The sequence below is a fragment of the Pogona vitticeps genome, chromosome 2 (assembly GCF_051106095.1).
Source record: "Pogona vitticeps strain Pit_001003342236 chromosome 2, PviZW2.1, whole genome shotgun sequence".
NCBI lineage: Eukaryota > Metazoa > Chordata > Lepidosauria > Squamata > Agamidae > Pogona > Pogona vitticeps.
Genome location: NC_135784.1, coordinates 83940998 through 83959602, shown reverse-complemented (window position 1 = coordinate 83959602; position 18605 = coordinate 83940998). Strand labels below are relative to the sequence as shown.

At 45.5% G+C, this 18605-nt stretch overlaps 1 protein-coding gene across 6 annotated transcripts in view; it reads right to left on the bottom strand.

Annotated features, from left to right (window-relative positions):
* TRAIP (TRAF interacting protein) overlaps positions 1 to 18605 on the bottom strand; it is a 55017-nt gene that overhangs the window by 22286 nt on the left and 14126 nt on the right. For all 6 annotated transcript variants that reach the window (XR_002300190.3, XM_020789379.3, XM_072989862.2 and 3 more), the window contains exons 7-8: positions 6297 to 6391; positions 2538 to 2651 (exon numbers count right to left, since the gene is read on the bottom strand). Coding sequence is in view for 5 of the 6 variants with exons in the window: in XM_020789379.3 (XP_020645038.3) it covers positions 2538 to 2651; positions 6297 to 6391 (209 nt within the window). In the remaining variant the exon portion in view is untranslated. The remainder of the gene's footprint in view (positions 1 to 2537; positions 2652 to 6296; positions 6392 to 18605) is intronic.

The following is an 18605-nucleotide window of genomic DNA, read 5'->3' as shown; positions in this document are numbered from 1 at the left end:
ACTTGACAAACGACAGAGCAGGTGAAAAAATATGTTTTCTGGAGACAGCACACTTTTGTTTGGCACAGGTGCCAAAATTTCAGAGAAGTCTATGCCATATCAAAAAGCACAAGACATTAAACAATTTCAAATTTTCCTGCAGTGTTTCATATTCTCCTTACTGACATGAAATGCAACAAAATTGTTTCTTTAAGACGAAGGCTTTGTGCTGTAGCAGCGAAGAGTGGGGAGCAAAGAGAAAAATGACAGCAGTGACAACACCCTCACGATAATGGTGGCTGTCCTGGTTGGCTGCTGGGGTGCCCACAATGCAGCAGGGAAGAATCGGGCCTCCTCAGCGGTGAGTCACCTACTGAAGCATCAGCGTTGGCTCCTTCCTCAGCACACACAGCATGGGAGTTAAGTTACTCAGATTTGGGAGCCCAAGATGTAATGTCATGGAGGTGGAGAGACTTGGGGGCCAGCACAGTAGGTGCTATGTGGTAACTTCAGGTAACAGTTTTGAACTTAGCAGTGTACCTCGCAACATGACCCTAGGTATGTCACAAAGGAAGGGCACTTTGCAGGAAGAGCAGTCAGCACAGCATGCACCATCCCCTACCAGAAACAAGACGGCATAAAGGAATGCAAAGGACAAAGGAAGAGTTGGCTCCAAGGCCAAGAGGATGAGGCTACCCTTTTCTGCTGGTCAGCTCCCAATGGGACAGCTAGAGACCAGCACTCGTGGTCCTCAGTTTAGTGGGACAGTCGTGGCCAAGACCAGCTTCTACAGGGCTGTCCAAAACTGTGAAGAATGTGGCTCATGTGGCTTCGGCTTGGAGTGCTAGCAGAGCAGAAATCCGAGTCTAAAGCAAGGGCTGGCAGGGGCCGGGGGGGGGGGGGGGGAGACATACAACCATCTGGCTTAAGCACAGCTAGGAGTCCCACAGATCCAGACGGGGGAAGCCTGCCAAGAAGAAGTGACACACAGAGTGGTTCAAGCACAAGAGGGTATCTAGGGAGGGATACGGGACAGACAGCAACAAAAGCTCAGGGGAACCATCCTCAGAGAAGGGGCAGGAGTGCCCTGGAGGCTGCTGGATAATGGGAGCGTTGATTCTGTATCTTTGTGGATTTCATACTTACTTTGCTATGGCATATGGCTAATGCAAATAAACATTGATTTGAATTGAACTGGAGCACATTATTCTAATAAATGTTGATGTATTTTTATTGCTGTAACTGGAAGATGAGGAAGTCAGAAAGAAATAAAATGGAGGATAAAGTGGTGAAAAAAGATCATTGGTTGGAAAGCTTCATAGTACACAGGAATGATACTGTCTATGTATCTGAAGGGAGGAGATATCTGTCCAATTAACCAGGACAAGGTGGTTAAGGACCCAGTCACTGGCTGCCACAGATTAGGAAAACAGCATTCCACCATGAGCTTGATCGGTTGAACTGCATTAACGAGAAACCGTGACTGGTAATGGTGGGCCTGTGTGTCCGTGTTAAACCTGAAAGGGAAGGAACCCAAAAGACTGGGCAAGAAGGACTGTGCCTGCTGGGAATGTTTGGAATAAAATCAGGAAAGTACTTTAGTAAACTTGGGTACAATTGTGATAGTCATTAGGGGCCACACACAGGGTTGTCATGTTCCCCAAGCTGTGGCGATGAAAGGTACCAGGCCTCAGCCCAACTCCAGGGGAAGGAAGAAGGGGAGAGCTGAGGCGCTCACCCACATGAGCCCGGCCACGGCCAAATAAAGCCATCAGGCAGAGGTGTTGATCTTGGGGGTCTGCACGGACCTTGATTATATTCAGTGGACTTAGACCCTCTGTTCAGCTGCTACTCTAAGAAGTGGCAGAATGATAACTTCTAAAAGGCTTCACGCGGGCTTAGTGTTTAACAGGCTTTAGTGACCCGAAGTATTATACATCTTGGTTATTGCAGTGAGATGCACCAAGGTTATTTCTTTAAGATTAAGGTTCTGAAATGTTTTATTACTATTATAAAACAGTGCTGAAGTTACTCATTACAATGTAGGCACTTCATGTTGTAGCTCATTATTAAAAGTCGTGATTACCTATTTGCTACCCAATGCTGCCTGCACAAGCTCTGAATTATACAGGGTATAAACAGAAAGACCTCTAACATACACCATAGGGACCAACAGCTACACCATATTTATTACCACAGCTGCATAAAGCACTCTGTTTTGTATAGGAGAGATATTCAAGGGCCATGCTGCCTTATGAAGAATCACGACAATCATCTATCCCCTCTGTTCCCATCAAACAATCACCTCTTAAGCACTCTGGCAAAACTCTGAAGGCTGTTTCCATAGCAATGGATGTGTCACTAATGCAACAATAGTGTGCTTACTAGGTTGACATCTTCCATCTATGCCACCTTGATTATTTTCATAAATCTCAGTATTGCAACTAAAATTCTGCCAGAGCGTCCTATATGATTAACATTTTACATTCCTTCCTTTAGAGGACATCTTATATACACAGACCTCTGTATCAGTAAACTAACCAGTTTAACACACTTACTTTTTAAGTGAAATGCAATAAACTGCAAGCTGTTCCACTGCTGCCTGCCCTGCACCCATGTCACGGATCATCTCTTCAACCTCAGGACGTTGGCCGTGTAATAACGTCTCAATCCTGGAAAGTAGGTAAGAAAGCACATGAGCAAAGAAAGCCATGTTGCACAAAATACCGAACAGTAAACTTTGCAAAGGATCCCAATCCCCCACCTTCCAGTGACCTCAAAGTTAGCTTAGCTGTGATGCACAATGGTATACTGAAGCAGTACTGAAAGTTACAAATAAGGAGTAATGTCTCCTGCAATTGTTCAATATGTGATTTCTCTTACTCAAATAAAAATCAGCAAGTAGTTCTCAAAGAAATCACAGATTTTGAAAAACTAGTAAACTGAGGACCAAATATTATTATCATTACATTATATATTATTTAGAATGGCCTACTTTTAATTGTTATATTATATATTATTTTGAATGGCATACTTTTATTTGTTATTCCCAAGCAGAGCAGTCCCACAGAATCAGTGTTGCCTTATCATTCATCAGTAGATTCAATGGGTCAACTCTAATTAGGACAATCTGTTTCCCTTTACTGATGTTGACAATGAATGGCAAGTTGAATAATCAAAATGAATGGAGAGTTAAGCTGAAATTCCTAACAAGGTTTGGGAATATTCATGCTCAAAAAATCCTCTCCATTATAGAAAGTTACTTTGCTATGACAGTGAATTAAAAAAAATCTTAGCCTGGAAAATGAATAAAACCATGAATATTTGATTGATATTGCACAGGAAGTTTTACTATACAATGTGGTTGATGGAGCCATACATTTCTGAAAAACAGTAGGGTGAAGTGTCTGAAACAAAATTAGCTCATCATAATGGGGGCGACCTTGTGAATCCATCTAGTCTAGCAATGGCGAACCTATGGCATGTGTGCCACAGCTGGCATGCAGAGCCCTCTCTGTAGGCATGTGAGCCATAAGTTGCCATTGAGAAATACTTAACTCATCCTCCAATCCTGGATTTTGGGAAGAATTCTTAGGAAGGGAGGGAGAGCCAAGATGGCAATGGCAACAGCTGCCACACACACACACGTAAATACGCACACACACATAAATACACACACACATGCCCAGAAACCAGGCATGGGAACACCCGGCTCCTGCTGCCTGTGCCTTCAAGGACTTCAGCCTGAGGCGGAGTGGGGAGTGTCCCAGGCAGGTGCTGGAGGTTGTGAGGCTGGAGGAATGGGACTCTTTGGGATGGTCATGTGTTGCAGTTTGGGCACTCAGGCTCAAAAAGATTCGCCATCACTGATCTAGTCTAAATCTGACTGATACAGATAATCCTCAGCTAGAACATTGCTAAGTCTCTGCCTGAACACCTCCAGTGAGGAATAGCTTACCACCCAACTAAGGCAGCAATCCCGATCTTTCAATCAGGATATTTTTCTCTTGTAAGTACCCTTCTGTAACTTAAGCCCATTAATGTAGCTCCACCCCCTCAGGAAGCATGTTAGAGTTTTGGCAGCATTGGAAGGGTTCTTCCATAAATCTATCCCTTGCCTACATTTTCTCTTCTGTAAATACACCCAGTTCATTCAACTTTTCTTCGCATGACCTGTTTCCCACAGTGATGTTCTTAGCTGTTCTTCTAATTTAGTCTGTTTCCTTCATCTTAAAACACTCTAGACACAGTTTGACTAATTTAGATTAAAAGAGAATCCTGGTCTTTCCAAGGATGCCTAAGCAGCTTTACTTGACAAGTGAGCTCTAGAGTATGATTTACTCAACATGAAAGTGTGCAGACAACTGCACCCCTAAGTGAAAATGCTATCACTTTTAAGAATGAACCCACATACACACACCCCTTTTGCTATATCATTAGCAGCTGAAAGACATTTACTTAACACTGAGAACATATACAGGAACTGAGCCAATTAAGTATGTAGAGAAGGCTGGGAAAAATTGATCAGAATTCTACTGGTGTTTGCATTAAGGTATGTAGAACTTGCCAACTGCTGAGGTGTCAGCTCATGTGCCCAATAGCACAATCCAGATTCCCCAAGCACCTCAACAATTAGTTGTAACTGGCCTTAAAAAGTACGCGAACATTACATGAACAACTACAGGATTCCGGCTGCACATTTTAGTTAAATTAATGGCTTATCAGAAGCTAACAATTTTAGTGTAAAGTATAGAATGAGTTTTGGAGTTGCTAAAGGGAGTTGCTACCTAGCTTTTTTGTTTCTTTCCTAAACTCCTACAGTGTCAAAAAGCTGCTTAATGCATGATTGCAAGCAAGCAGGAAATGGATATATTAAAGTCAAATAGCGTTATATTAAGATTTAAAGTATGACAATGTGGGCCTGTGGACAGGTAGGATTTGTATCACTCTAAACTGAATTTAGTCTCCCCACAGGCTGCTAATCTTCCCACTCACGAGTACATCCTTTAAGGAAAGACTAAGCTAAGTTGTTCTGACAGTAATGGGTTGCAACTTTTGCCATTATTAGATTATGAAGAAAAACTGCAACCTTTTCTTCCAAATTTATACCTTGTAAAATGCGATTTTATACTACTATACTTATTTGGAAGATTAAGTCATTGAATTTAGTAAAATATATCCCACTCATCATTCAAGGGCTATCAAGCAAGGCAGGAAGATATGATGATTTCACCAAAGCCTTCTAGGAATCTGTTGTGTCTTCTACATTATCTTATTTCTGTAACATTCAATTTCCTTTTTTATGTAAAAGTCAGGTTAGGAGATTGCGAATTTGAGCTTCATGTATGATGGAAACAATTTTTGTGTAGGTGCCCTGAAGGTTATAGTAATCTAGGTTATTTTAAGAGTGGGAGCAATAATGCAGGTACATCATCCTTTCATGTATACATAGCTAACTACGTGCTGTCAAGTCAGAACGGGTAACAGGGCTTTCAGAGTAAGATATTTAAGAAGTGGTTTTTACCAATTCCACTTCCCAGTGAGTTTCTGTGGCTAGGTGGGGATTCAAACTCTGGTCTCCAGGACATTAGTCCATCACCCTATCCACTACACTAGAGGTCCCCAGCCCCCGGTCCATGGCCCAGTGCCAATCTGTGGCCTGAGCTGGACTGCAAAGACAGACCTCCCCCCACCCCCTGCACGCACTCCCCCCACAGCCCCTTTGTGCATGCGTGCACACACCAGCGCCAATACGACCGCTCCCCCACCCTTTTGTACATGTGCCCACGCACCCGCACGAGCACTGCATCAGTTTGCGCATGCGCACAAGCGCCCCACCCATGACCGCCACACCACCATTTGCATATGCACATGAGCTCGCCCGCACGAGCACCCTCCTGCATGCATGCACCCATGCTCCTTCGTGCATGCACGTGAGCGTGAGGCGGTGCCCCACCTTCCCCAGCCAGTTCGTAGGATTAAAAATGTTGGGGACCCCTGCACTACACCACACTGGGTATACAATAAAATATAGATGGATATGTAAAGTTGTCCATGGGAAATTCTTAATATGTCTGCTAAAACTATTTGAGAAATACTTAGCACCCCTTTATAAACATAAAAGCCATACATTTTCATATGGTCATTCTGAATCTTTAGAATTCAAATAGCTCTTTAAAAGGGCAACCTTACGCATGCTTACTCAAATTTTAGTCCTACGATATCTGACATTTGAATTTTGTCTTAGGTAATTTCACACTTCTAGGGCATTATGTTTATTCTCAGAGAAGTGACACAACAAAACTTATAATTCTTACTTCTCCACAGTTTTCAGCTTATTTCTCAGTCTTCGAGCCTCCTCTTTTGCACTCTTGGCATCCTCCAGCTCCTGTTCCAGGAATTTCATTTGTTTCTGAGAAGAGACACATCATCAGTGCATGTAGAAGGCAGCTCCATGGAAGCAAGGCTTCAAGCCCTCTCTAAAGCCCTTGCTACCTCAACTGCCTACAACTGTTTAGATGTCTGGAATATACAACATCTCTGCAACATCTCTGGTCATGATTCTTTTGAACAATGGCAGAAATGAGTAAAGCAAAAGAAGCATTATAGCTCAAGGAGATAACATTTCCTCCCTAAATTCTTCTGGGTCCCGCTTCTACAAATCCTCAAACAAAAACTGGTTGAAATCTTCTTGTATAGTATAGGTTAAAACCAGACTGAGGCCCTTGAATTAAAGGGGATTTGGTTAGCCATATGTTCCATGAATTCAATGAATGCACTCTAGGTGCGAGTTACTACTCTAAGCAACAGGATTGCAGAAATTGCTACAAAAGAAAAATTAAGGAGTTATTTTTATTTATTTTTATTTTATTTTACTTATTTTATTTCTATCCCGCCTATCTGGACATATTAGCCCACTCTAGGCGGCTTACAATAAAAGAAACAATATAATTTTAAAACATTGCACCTAGACTAAGATAGAAATCAAAGAAAGATATAAGAAAGGAAAAATCGTCAGGAGTTTTCTGTTGGGAAAGCCTGCCTATACATCAATGTTTTTAGTTGTTTCTTAAAAATGTCCAGCGAGGGAGCCGCGCAAATCTCAGGAGGTAAGTTGTTCCAGAGACGAGGAGCCACCGCCGAGAAGGCCCGATTTCTGGTCTTCTCCTTCCGGGCCTCTCTCGGCGTTAGGCTCCTCAGCCTCACCTCCTGGCTCGCACGAGTGACACGGGTAGATCTTGGTGGGAGAAGGCGTTCCACCAAGTATCGAGGTCCTAAACCGTTTAGGGCTTTATAGGTAAGCATCAACACTTTGAAGTCGATGCGGAATCGGATGGGCAGCCAATGCAGTGCGGCCAGAGTGGGCGAGATATGTTGGAATCTTCTCACTCCACTAAGTAATCTGGCCGCAGCATTCTGCACCACCTGTAGTTTCCGCAGCAACCTCAAAGGTAGCCCCACGTAGAGCGCATTACAGTGGTCTAATCTTGAGATTACGAGCGCATGCACCAAGGTAGTAAGCGCCCCCACATCAAGGTAGGGTCGCAGCTGGGCTATCCGCCTAAGATGGAAAAAAGCGGTACGGACTACAGACGCCACCTGAGATTCCATAGTGAGCGCCGGGTCCAGATGGATCCCCAAGCTGCGGACCCCATCCCTGGCGGGCAGAGTCACACCCCCAAAAGTGAGGGAGTTTCCCAAGTCCCCAACTGTGGGAGCGCCCACCCTTAGTACCTCCGTCTTGTCCGGGTTCAGCCTCAGCCCGTTCTCCTGCATCCATTCCAATACGGTCCCCAGGCAACGCTGAAGGGACAGAACGGCATCTCCTGCAGTTGGAAAAAAGGAGATGTAGAGCTGCGTGTCATCCGCATATTGATGGCACATCGCTCCACACCCCCTGATGACCCGCCCCAGCGGCCTCATATAGATGTTAAACAGCATTGGGGAGATGATCGACCCCTGTGGGACCCCACAATTGAGGCTCCACGGGGCCGAGACATTCTCCCCAAGCTGTACTCTCTGGGGGCGGTCCTCCAAGAAGGAACGGAGCCAGGCGAAAGCCTGGCCACCTATTCCCAACTCGGTGAGCCTCCCCAGGAGGATACCGTGGTCAATGGTATCAAAGGCCGCTGAGATATCGAGGAGGACCAGCAGAGACATTTTGCCCCTGTCGGCCTCCCTCAATAGGTCATCACACAGGGCGACCAATGCCGTTTCTGTTCCGTGGCGCGGCCTGAAGCCCGACTGGAATGGATCCAGGGCATCTGTTTCATCCAGGAACGCCTGAAGCTGATCGGCCACCACCCTCTCGACTACCTTGCTTAAGAAAGAAACATTGGCGACGGGCCTATAATTGCCAATTTCGTCCGCTGCCAAACTAGGTTTCTTTCTAATGGGCCTAATGAGTGTTTCCTTGAGGGCAGAGGGAAATCTGCCCTCAAGGAAAGTCCGATTAATTATTACAGTAGCCCATTCCGTTGTTGAATGCCTGGCTGCTTTGAATAGCCAGGCCGGGCAAGGATCCAAGGAGGAGGTGGTGGCACGACAGCGGTCAAGCGTCCTGGCGACAGTATCGGACGAAACAGGCTGAAAGGTATCAAAAATCACTGGACAAGACGGAGCGCTGGACATCTCAACTCGACTCACTGTATTCAAAAAAGGAGCGAGGTCCCGGCGGATGGCCTCCACTTTAGATTTAAAAAATGCTGCAAATTGGTCCGGTGTAAAACTAGGGGGAGGCCTATCACCCGGGCCAATTCCGGATAGGTCGCGTACTATACGGAATAATTCCGCCTGCTGGTTAGACGCCTCGCTTATCCGGTTAGCGAGGTAAGTTCGACTGGCAGCCTTTACCTTAGCCTGGTAAAGGTTAGTAGCGACCTTAACAGCTATACGATTGAAACCCGTCGGGTCCTTTCTCCATTTGCGCTCTAGCCGTCTCCTGACCCGCTTCGACGCCCGGAGATCCTGGTTAAACCAGGGCGCCGGGCGATCTCTGCGGCGGAGAGGGCGTTTAGGCGCGATCGTGTCTACGGCACTAGCCGCAGCGGTGAACCAGCCGTCAACCAGTGCCTCGACAGGAGCACCAGCCAGGTCAGCCGTAACTCCTCTCATGGCATCCTGGAATCCAATCGGATCCAGTAGCCTTCGAGGGCGGACCATGACAATAGGTCCCTGCTCCCTGCGAGGGGGGAGAGCCATCTTGGTGACACATTTTATTAGGTGGTGATCCGACCATGACAAGGGAACCGACTCGAGGTCAGTCACCATCGGACCACTCTCACTCCCGTTGGTGGAAAAAACCAGGTCTAGTGTGTGGCCGCCCACGTGTGTAGGGCCGTTGACATGCTGGGACATGTTCAAGAAGGCCATGGTCTCCAGGAACTCAAGAGCTGGTCCGGAAGCCTCTGCCCCCGCATGCATGTTGAAGTCCCCCAGGACCAATAGTCTCGGGGAACCCAGCAATGCCGCGGAGACAAAGTCCACCAGCTCCGGAAGGGAAATGGCTGGGTCGCGGGGAGCACGGTAACCCAGCAAGATCCCAATTCCGTCCCTAGCCCCAATCCACACGTGGAGGGCCTCAAGACCCGGCTTTACCACCGAGGAGCGCCTAACTACCTCTAGGGTAGACTTGTAAACGATAGCTACTCCCCCCCCCGTCCCTCTAGTCTACCCTGGTGTTGGACAGCATAACCGGGCGGGCAAATGAGGGCTGGGGGGGACCCCCCTCTCCGCCAATCCATGTTTCGGTTATGCAAGCCAGGTCTGCATCTTCCTCCAGAATAAGATCGTAAATTAGCTGGGTTTTATTAGATACAGACCTGGCATTCAACAACACCAGGCATAGAGTAGAGGGCTGGCTGGTCTGGCTACCTCGGTACTGGGGGTTGGTCTCCGTCTCAGAACAAGGAACAGCTTTTAAACATCTGTTCATAGTTCTTCTAACACGAGTAGGGACGGAGCCAAAGCCATATCGCCCTCTACCCGTAATCACAGAGATGTTTTGTGGCCCCTCGCTGGGAAGGCAGGCCCTCCATTCCATGACGAAAGGAAAAATAGAAGAAAAGGAAAGAGAAAAACTAATAACTTAATACAATTTAACAAATCAAAATTTTTACAATACAAAGACTAACTAAATACACCATTAAAAAAAAACACACATATAACAACAAATCAAACTTAGTAATAATTAAAGTAAAATGAAATAAAATAAAATAATCAAAAATAATACAATAAAATGGGGAAAAAAAATACTAATGACAGAATAACACAGTTATCCCCCACATGTGCTTGAAGATTGCACTCTTCTACCCTGTATGAACAATTTGGGGCAGTGCATATATTCGCTGCAGATGTCATCTCATGCAAGTGTGATCTAATCACATAAAGAGCACAATGTGGTGGAAACACATCCAGCATTATAGCTCTCCTTTGTAATATTTTGAAGATGTTTCCTTTCTGCAGTTTAAAGTGCTTGCATGAATAGACCACCGCTGAAAACTTAACACTGTTTCCTGATACAAAAATCAATTTGCAGAGCTCATTTTTTTGGATGACAACCTTCTCAGCTATGCTGTTTCCAGACTACACTGAAATGTACAGTTTTGTTGAACCTAGAATAACTCATATGGGATGAACACAGTGGCCAGAATCCTATGGCAATTTACGCTTGTATAAGAGAATCTGCACAGGTCTTGGTGGCAAATTGTTGTTTATTAATGAGGTGTTAGTTGCACTCCGGCAGGCTCATTGATTTCAGCATACCTCAGTGACAAGTGGCAATTTGCCTCCAAGACTTACATGATTTCCCTTATATAAGCATGGATTGCCAATAGAACTCTGGCCAATCTATCATTTATCACATTTATTGTGAGGAGTCTAGAGTCACAGATGCCTCGGCTGTTGTGCTGCTGCCCTCCAACCAGGGATCCAAGGCTCTCATCCCAACTGCTGCCCAGACTACCTCACTCACCCAGCTGGCCATAGAGGCTTCATAAGGTGCTGCTGCCCTGGAGCCTGGCTCTTCCCAAGAGACAAGGACACAGACCAAAGCCATGACTGTCCTCGGGAGGCAGAAACCCAGTAGGAGGCAAAGAGGGAGGAGAACAGCTGTCAGGCAAAGGTGGTCAAGGAACTCTGCAAGGGAGAGAGACAGCCACCACACAGCAAAGAGAAAAAAAAAACCCAGGAGGGGAAGATAGACACCTCTGTGTAGGGGGAAGAAGAAGTCACCTCCAAGGGAATGAGGGAACCCAAAGGCGGGAGATAAATATCCCTGCACTGGGTGGGGGGAATAATTCCTAGCGCAAAACCCTGGGGAGCAGATGGGTCAGGAGGAAGAGAAAAACCTTCAGTGGATGAAGACTGGGGAGTCTGAGAAAGAGGACACCCAAGGTGAATGAGACTATATTTATAAAGATGATCCCCGGTGAAGGATCTGGGTACAACTGACGATTCCCAAGGGGGAGGCTGCTAAATACAAATACTGACTACCTTCACGGCCTTCCTCTTGGGGTGAGAAAGAAAGAAGGAACAGGAAAAAGGAACTTGACCCAACACCCTCGAAGAGTAGACACTGGCAGAGAAGCCCTTGAAATCACCAATGTCAAGAGATGGGGAGGCAAGCTGTATCAGACAAAGAACCCTGGCATACATGCCCTCAATATGGGCATTCAACCTCTCACTCCTGGGGGGGGAGACATGTAGGAGGTAGAAACACTGGAAATTGGACTGTCCCAGATGAGTGGATGGAGGACTCAATGAGAGGAACTGCACTTCCCTGAAAGACTTTGACTCTCCCAGTAAGGGGAACCGAAGGGTTACAAACTTTTGAAGAGAAGGTGGGACTAGCGAATGGAACTACACTTGTCCCTTCCACAATGCTGGGGGGTTAGAGGCGCCAGTCTAGTTCAAAATCTGTGTATAACTCTTCTGTCCCCCAAAACGTAACTACAAAGCATAAACAATTGATTAACACGCAGAGAGACACACATATACAGACAGCTAAAGGACAGAAAAAGGCTCTATCAGAGGGGGAAAACAGAGGTGTGATCTCTCACCCCGCAATGGAGCAACATGCTGTGACTTCACCCGACCCACATCAGCTCCTGACATGCCCCAACACCCTCCGTGGCCACCACGTGGAGCTGCCATGCCAGGAGAGGGGGCCAGCTGGGCCACTGCCATCAGATCAGTAAGTCCAAAACACACTATTCTCAGGACACTTCCTTGAGATAAATAGCACTACAGTATTTACTGTTTACTTATTTAGTGAAATATTTATTTAAAAAATATATCTGTCTATAACCCAAACTGAACTGCTCAAACCCATGCAATTCAATGGAGAAGTGTGGTACTCGGACTCACTGTATAAGCATTTATTATCTATTTCTCCAATTCAAGTTCTAATAAACCCCTTTGAGTGTTTTCCTGAGCATACTGTTTCTACAGAGCAAAAGATGAAGGTGTACCGGTCCCATCAAATTGGCTGTGGCTGGTGGGGCTCATGTCAGTACACTTCTGATTTTTCAGCAAAGACTATTTAGCACCAACTTCAAAGCCTACTGCCTATTTTCCCTGGCTTTGAAGAAAGGAGCAATGCTGCTTGATCAGGTGTCAGAAGATGATTTGTTGAGTCCTAGGATATCTACAAGATGTTAAGCTGTACCAGGTTCAAAGGTAAACAATTCTACATGTAATTTTCAAGATAACTGCTTCACTACATCTCCTAATAATAAACTAAATTCCTAAAATGCTGTCATTCTGAGGAGGAAAGAAACTGGGAAGGTTACCTTTTTTGGACTGCAACTCTCAAAATCACCCACCCAACATGGCCACTGACCTTGCTGACATAGATGACATTCTTGTCTCTATTCATCCTCCTCTATTATCATTGTTTCCATTTTATCACTTGTATATATTCAAATAGCTACTAAAATCTCCTCAGTAGCATTTAATAAATGCATATCTCCCTAACATATGTAAGGCCAGACCATAAGGCACATGGCAGAGGCAAAACTATCCAATTTAATTCATGAATGAGATTAGAAACAGGTTTGGAAACAGTCTGAGTTATTTTGAGTGCATTTTAGACACAAGGCAAGATTTTAAGCCTCAGAGTGAAGAGGTGTACAAAGTACATATGCTGTCTCGAGCTAAACAGACCATGTGTGAGTATATAAAACTAGATAATCAAGTCCCAGTGTGAGCAGGGCTTGCTTGATTAGGAAAAGCACTAAATAAAGTACATATCACAGCAACATCCAATGTCATACAAGAAAAAAGAATATGAAAAACAAGAAAGAGACACTGTGAATGATTTTGAATGATGCAGTTATCAGAGGGACAGCTGTGTTAGTCTGTTTCAGCGAGAGCAAAAATAAACATACCGGCGCACCTTTAATACGAAGACATTTTTCCCATTGTGGACTATAATCCACTTCTTCAGACACATGGAATACAACTGATGTAAGAATTTTGCCAAATCACTGTTTGGTTTTATGTAAGACTTCAGGGCCCCTTCATGGATTGCTGCCTTGTCCCGGGGAAGGGGCTTGAGTAATTCAGAGAAGCTACGGGCTATGCCGTGCAGGGACACCCAAGACAGACAGGTCATAGTGGAGAGTTCCGACTAAACGCGATCCACCTGGAGCAGGAACTGGCAAGCCACTCCGGTATCTTTGCCAAGAAAACCCCATGAACAGAAACAAAAGGCTAAAAGATATGACGCTGGAAGATGGGCCCCTCAGGTTGGAAGGCGTCCAACATGCTGCTGAGGAAGAGCGGAGGACAAGGACAAGTACTCCAGAGCTAATGAAGCGATTGGGCCAAAGCCGAAAGGATGCTCAGCTGCGGACATGCCTGGAAGTCTGATGCTTCAAAGAAAATTACAGTGGACCCTCGACCTAAGGAATTAATCCGTATTGGAATGGTGTTCGTAGGTCGAAAAGTCCGTAGATCAAAAATGCATGCCTTCCAGGGGTTCCCCGCCATCGCTGCTGCCCAGGGCCTCAGAGGGCTTCCCCGCCACTGCCAGAGGCCTCTCCGAGGTCCCCCGCCCCTGCCAACGCAGTCCTTCCAAGGGTGGACCAGGCCTACCGGGGGAGGGCTTCCCCCAGTAGGCCCAGTCTACTCTCCAGGCTTTCCCGGGAGTAGACCGGACCTATCGGGGGAAGCCCTCCCCTGGTAGGCCCGGTCCACCCTGGGAAACCCTGCGCTGGCGAGGGACCTCTGAGAGGCCTCCCATGGCAGCGGGACAGGCCTGCAGAGGTGCCCCTCGCCACCAATCGTGGTTCGGAGGCTCGATCGGCGCCGAGGGGGACCTCCACAGGCTTTCCCCGCTGCCATGGGAGGCCTCTCGGAGGTCCCTGCCCGCCGCCGATCGTGCTTCAGAGGCTCAATCTGCAAGGGGGGGGGAAGGAACCTCCGAGATCCCTCCCATGCTGGCGGAGAAACCCTGGAAGGTATCTGCAGGCACGGCGTCCTACGGACTGGAAGGGGGAGCCAGGGAAAGTGCCAAATTTGAATTTGGTGCTTTCCCCGCCTCCTCCTTCCGGTCCGTAGGTCGATTCTCCGGCTGCAAGTCGATTGGAAATCTTGCAGCTGGAGAAGTCCGTACCTCGAAAAGTATGCACGTTGAGCCGTGCATACATTGAGGGTCCACTGTACTTCATAGAAACCTGGAATGTAAGATCTATGAACCTTGGTAAGCTCGATGTGGTCAAACAGGAGATGGCAAGAATAAACATTGACATCCTGGGCGTCAGTGAACTAAAATGGACGGGAATGGGCAAGTTCAATTCAGACGATTATCGTATCTACTATTATGGGCAAGAATCCTGTAGAAGACATGGAGTAGCCCTCATAGTCAATAAAAGAGTGGGTAAAGCTGTACTGGGATACAATCTCAAAAATGATAGAACAATTTCAATACAAATCCAAGGCAGACCTTTCAACATCAGTCATCCATGTTTATGCACCAAAAACTGATGCTGAAGAGGCTGAAGGAAAGATGTTCTTCTCATTCTAGGGGACTGGAATTCTAAAGTAGGGAATCTAGAGATAAAAGGAACAACAGGTAAGTTTGGTCTTGGAGTTCAAAACAAAGGAGGGCAAAGGCTAATAGAGTTTTGTCAAGAGAGCAAGCTGGTCATCACAAACACTCTTTCCCAACAACACACGAGGTGGGTGACTCTACACATGGACATCACCAGATGGGCAATACTGAAATCATATTGATTATACGATCTGCAGCCCAAGATGGAGAAGCTCTATACGGTCAGCAAAAACAAGACTTGGAGCTGATTGTGGCCCTGATCATCAGCTGCTTATAGCAAAACTCAAGCTTAAACTGAAGAAAGTAGGAAAAAACACTGAGCTAGTCAGGTATAATCTAAACCAAATCTCTTATGAACACACAGTGGAAGTGAAGAACAGATTTAAGGAACTCGATTTGGTGGACAGAGTGCCTGAAGAACTATGGATGGAGGCTCGTAACATTGTACAGGAGGCAGCAACAAAAACCATCCCAAAGAAAAGGAAATGCAAGAAAGCAAAGTGGCTGTCCATACGAGGCCTTAGGAATAGCAGAGAAGAGAAGGGAAACAAAATGCAAGGGAGATAGGGAAAGCTACAGAAAATTGAATGCAGACTTCCAAAGAATAGCAAGGAGAGACATGCAGTGGCTGAACATGCCCTAAAACAAGCTGGACATGGAATTCTATTTCAAAATACTGAAATACTGGACAACACCAGCAATCACTACGTCAGACTGCACAGGGAAGCCAGTGAAATCCACAAGCACAAGCAGAACTTCAAAAAAGGGGAAAGTTTGAAACTCAACAAAACTTGGCTCCCAGCTCTCAAAAATACAGCTTGAAAAAGGTCAACGAACTCTACCCAGCCACAAGGACCAGGGATCACTACACACAAAAGACCAGCTAATGACACCCATCAATCACAGTGACAGATAATCTCTGCTCCTTATCACAAGAATACACCCATAACAAGACACACTAATCACCCATATGCCAAAAAGGACAAAAGCCTATCTCATAGCCATAAATACTGCACTCCCAAGCAAACTACACCAGAGCACAGAGTGCTGTCCTCTGAAGATGCCAGACACAGAGACTGGCAAAACGTTAGGAAGAACGACCTTCAGAACACGGCCAAAGAGCTCGAAAAACCCACAACAACCAGAGACAAGAGGGTCTTCTTAAATGAACAGTGCAAAGAAATAGAGGGAAATAATAGAAAGGGAAAAACTGGAGATCTGTTCAGGAAAATGGGAGATATTAAAGGAACATTTTGTGCAAAGATGGACATGATAAAGGACAAAAATGGCAGAGACCTCACAAAAGCAAAAGATATCAAGAAGAGGTGGCAAGAATACACAGAGGAATTATAACAGAATGATCAAGATGTCCCGGACAACCCAGAGAGTGTGGTTTCTGACCTTGAGCCAGACATCCTGGAGAGAGAAGTCAAGTGGGCCTTAGAAAGCATGGCTAACAACAAGGCCAGTGTAGGTGTTGGCATTCCACTTGAACTATTTAAAATCTTAAAAGATGATGCTGTTAAGGTGCTACACTCAATATGCCAGCAAGTTAGGAAAACTCAGCAGTGGCCAGAGGACTGGAAAAGATCAGTCTACATACCAATCCCAAAGAAGGGCAGTGCCAAAGAATGCTCCAACTACTGTACAATTGCACTCACTTCATACGCTAGCAAGATTATACTCAAAATTCTACAAGGTAGGCTTCAGCAGTATGTGGACTGAGAACTCCAGAAGTAGAAGCTGAATTCCGAAGGGGCAGAGGAACTAGAGACCAAATTGCTAAGATGCGCTACTTCTTCTTCATTGACTATGCAAAAGCCTTTGACTGTGTGGACCACAGCAAACTATGGCAAATCCTTAAAGAAATGGGAGTGCCTGACCACCTTATCTATCTCCTGAGAAATCTATATGTAGGACAGGAAGCAACAGTTAGAACTGGATATGGAACAACTGATTGGTTCAAGATTTGGAAAGCAGCACGACAAGGCTGTATATTGTCCCCTGGCTTATTTCACTTATATGCAGAATACATCACGCGGAAGGCTGGACTGAAGGAATCCCAAGCTGGAATTAAGAATGCTGGAAGAAATATCAACAACCTCCAATATGCAGATGATAGCACTCTCATGGCAGAAAGTGAGAAGGAATGAAAGAACCTCTTAATGAGGATGAAAGACGAGAGCACCAAAAATGGTCTGAAGCGCAACATCAAAAAAACTAAGATCATGGGCACTGGTTCCATCACCTCCTGGGAAATAGAAGGGGAAGATATGAAGCAGTGACAGATTTTACTTTCTTGGGCTCCATGATCACTGCAGATGGTGACAGCAGCCACAAAATTAAAAGACACCTGCTTCTTGGGAGGAAAGCTATGACAGCATATTAAAAAGCAGAGACATCACCTTGCCTACAAAGGTGCACATAGTCATATCTGTATTTTTTCCAGTAGGGATGTATGGAAGTGAGAGCTGGACCATAAAGAAGGTTGACCACCGAAGAATTGATGCTTTTGAATTGTGGTGCTGGAGGAGACTCTTGAGAATCCCCTGGACTTCAAGGGGAACAAACCTATCCATTTTGAAGGAAATCAACCGTGAGTGTTTACTGGAAGGACAGATCCTGAAGCTGAGGCTCCAATACTTTGGCCATCTCATGAGAAGAGAAGACTCCCTGGAAAAGACCCTGATGTTGGGAAAGTGTGACGGCAAGAGGAGAAGGGGACGACAGAGGATGAGATGGTTGGACAGTGTCACTGAAGCTACCAACATGAATTTGACCCAACTCCTGGAGGCAGTGGAAGACAGGAGGGCCTGGCGTGCTCTGGTCCATGGGGTCACGAAGAGTCGGACACGACTTAACGACAAAACAACAGTAACAACAAAGACTTCAGGGAAAGCCAGCTTGTATAGACATTTGTTATGTGCTGTCAAGCTGGGTCTGACTTAGAGCCAACCTAGTGGGGCTTTCAAGGTAAGTGAGAAATGCAAGAAGTGGTTTGACCACTTTCATGCTGCCCCCCAGTGAGTTTCCAAGGCTCAGCAGGGATTAGAACCCAGACCTTTTGAGTCCCAGTCTGTTACACTGGGTACCTTATGTATAAAATGTAGTGTACAAAATAGCCCTGATCTACTTTTAATTCTGTAGATGCACACTGAAATTTATGAATGTAACCTACTTTACTTGCCTCCCTCTTAAACAAGGTAAGTTTAAATTCAAAATGGTATATCTTTTGAGAATTATTACAGAAACAAACTTGTTAGCTCATAAACTACATTCAAATTCAGATATTTAAGGACAAAATAAAGTAGTTATAACCAATGTATACATTTTCAAAATAATAATAATAATAATAATAAGCTCCATTCACGACACTCTGTTGGAGGATAGAGGATGACATAATTTAATGGAGTCATTTTTCCCATAGCCTACCATAGTCTGGAAGGTTCCATGACCTTCTAAGGTAGCTTTTGAGCAGCCAGAGAAGCTGCAGGGAGAATTCCTTCTTCTACTAGATCAAAATCCTTTCTGAGAACATGAGATACCCTTTCATTTGCAGAAGAGCATGTCT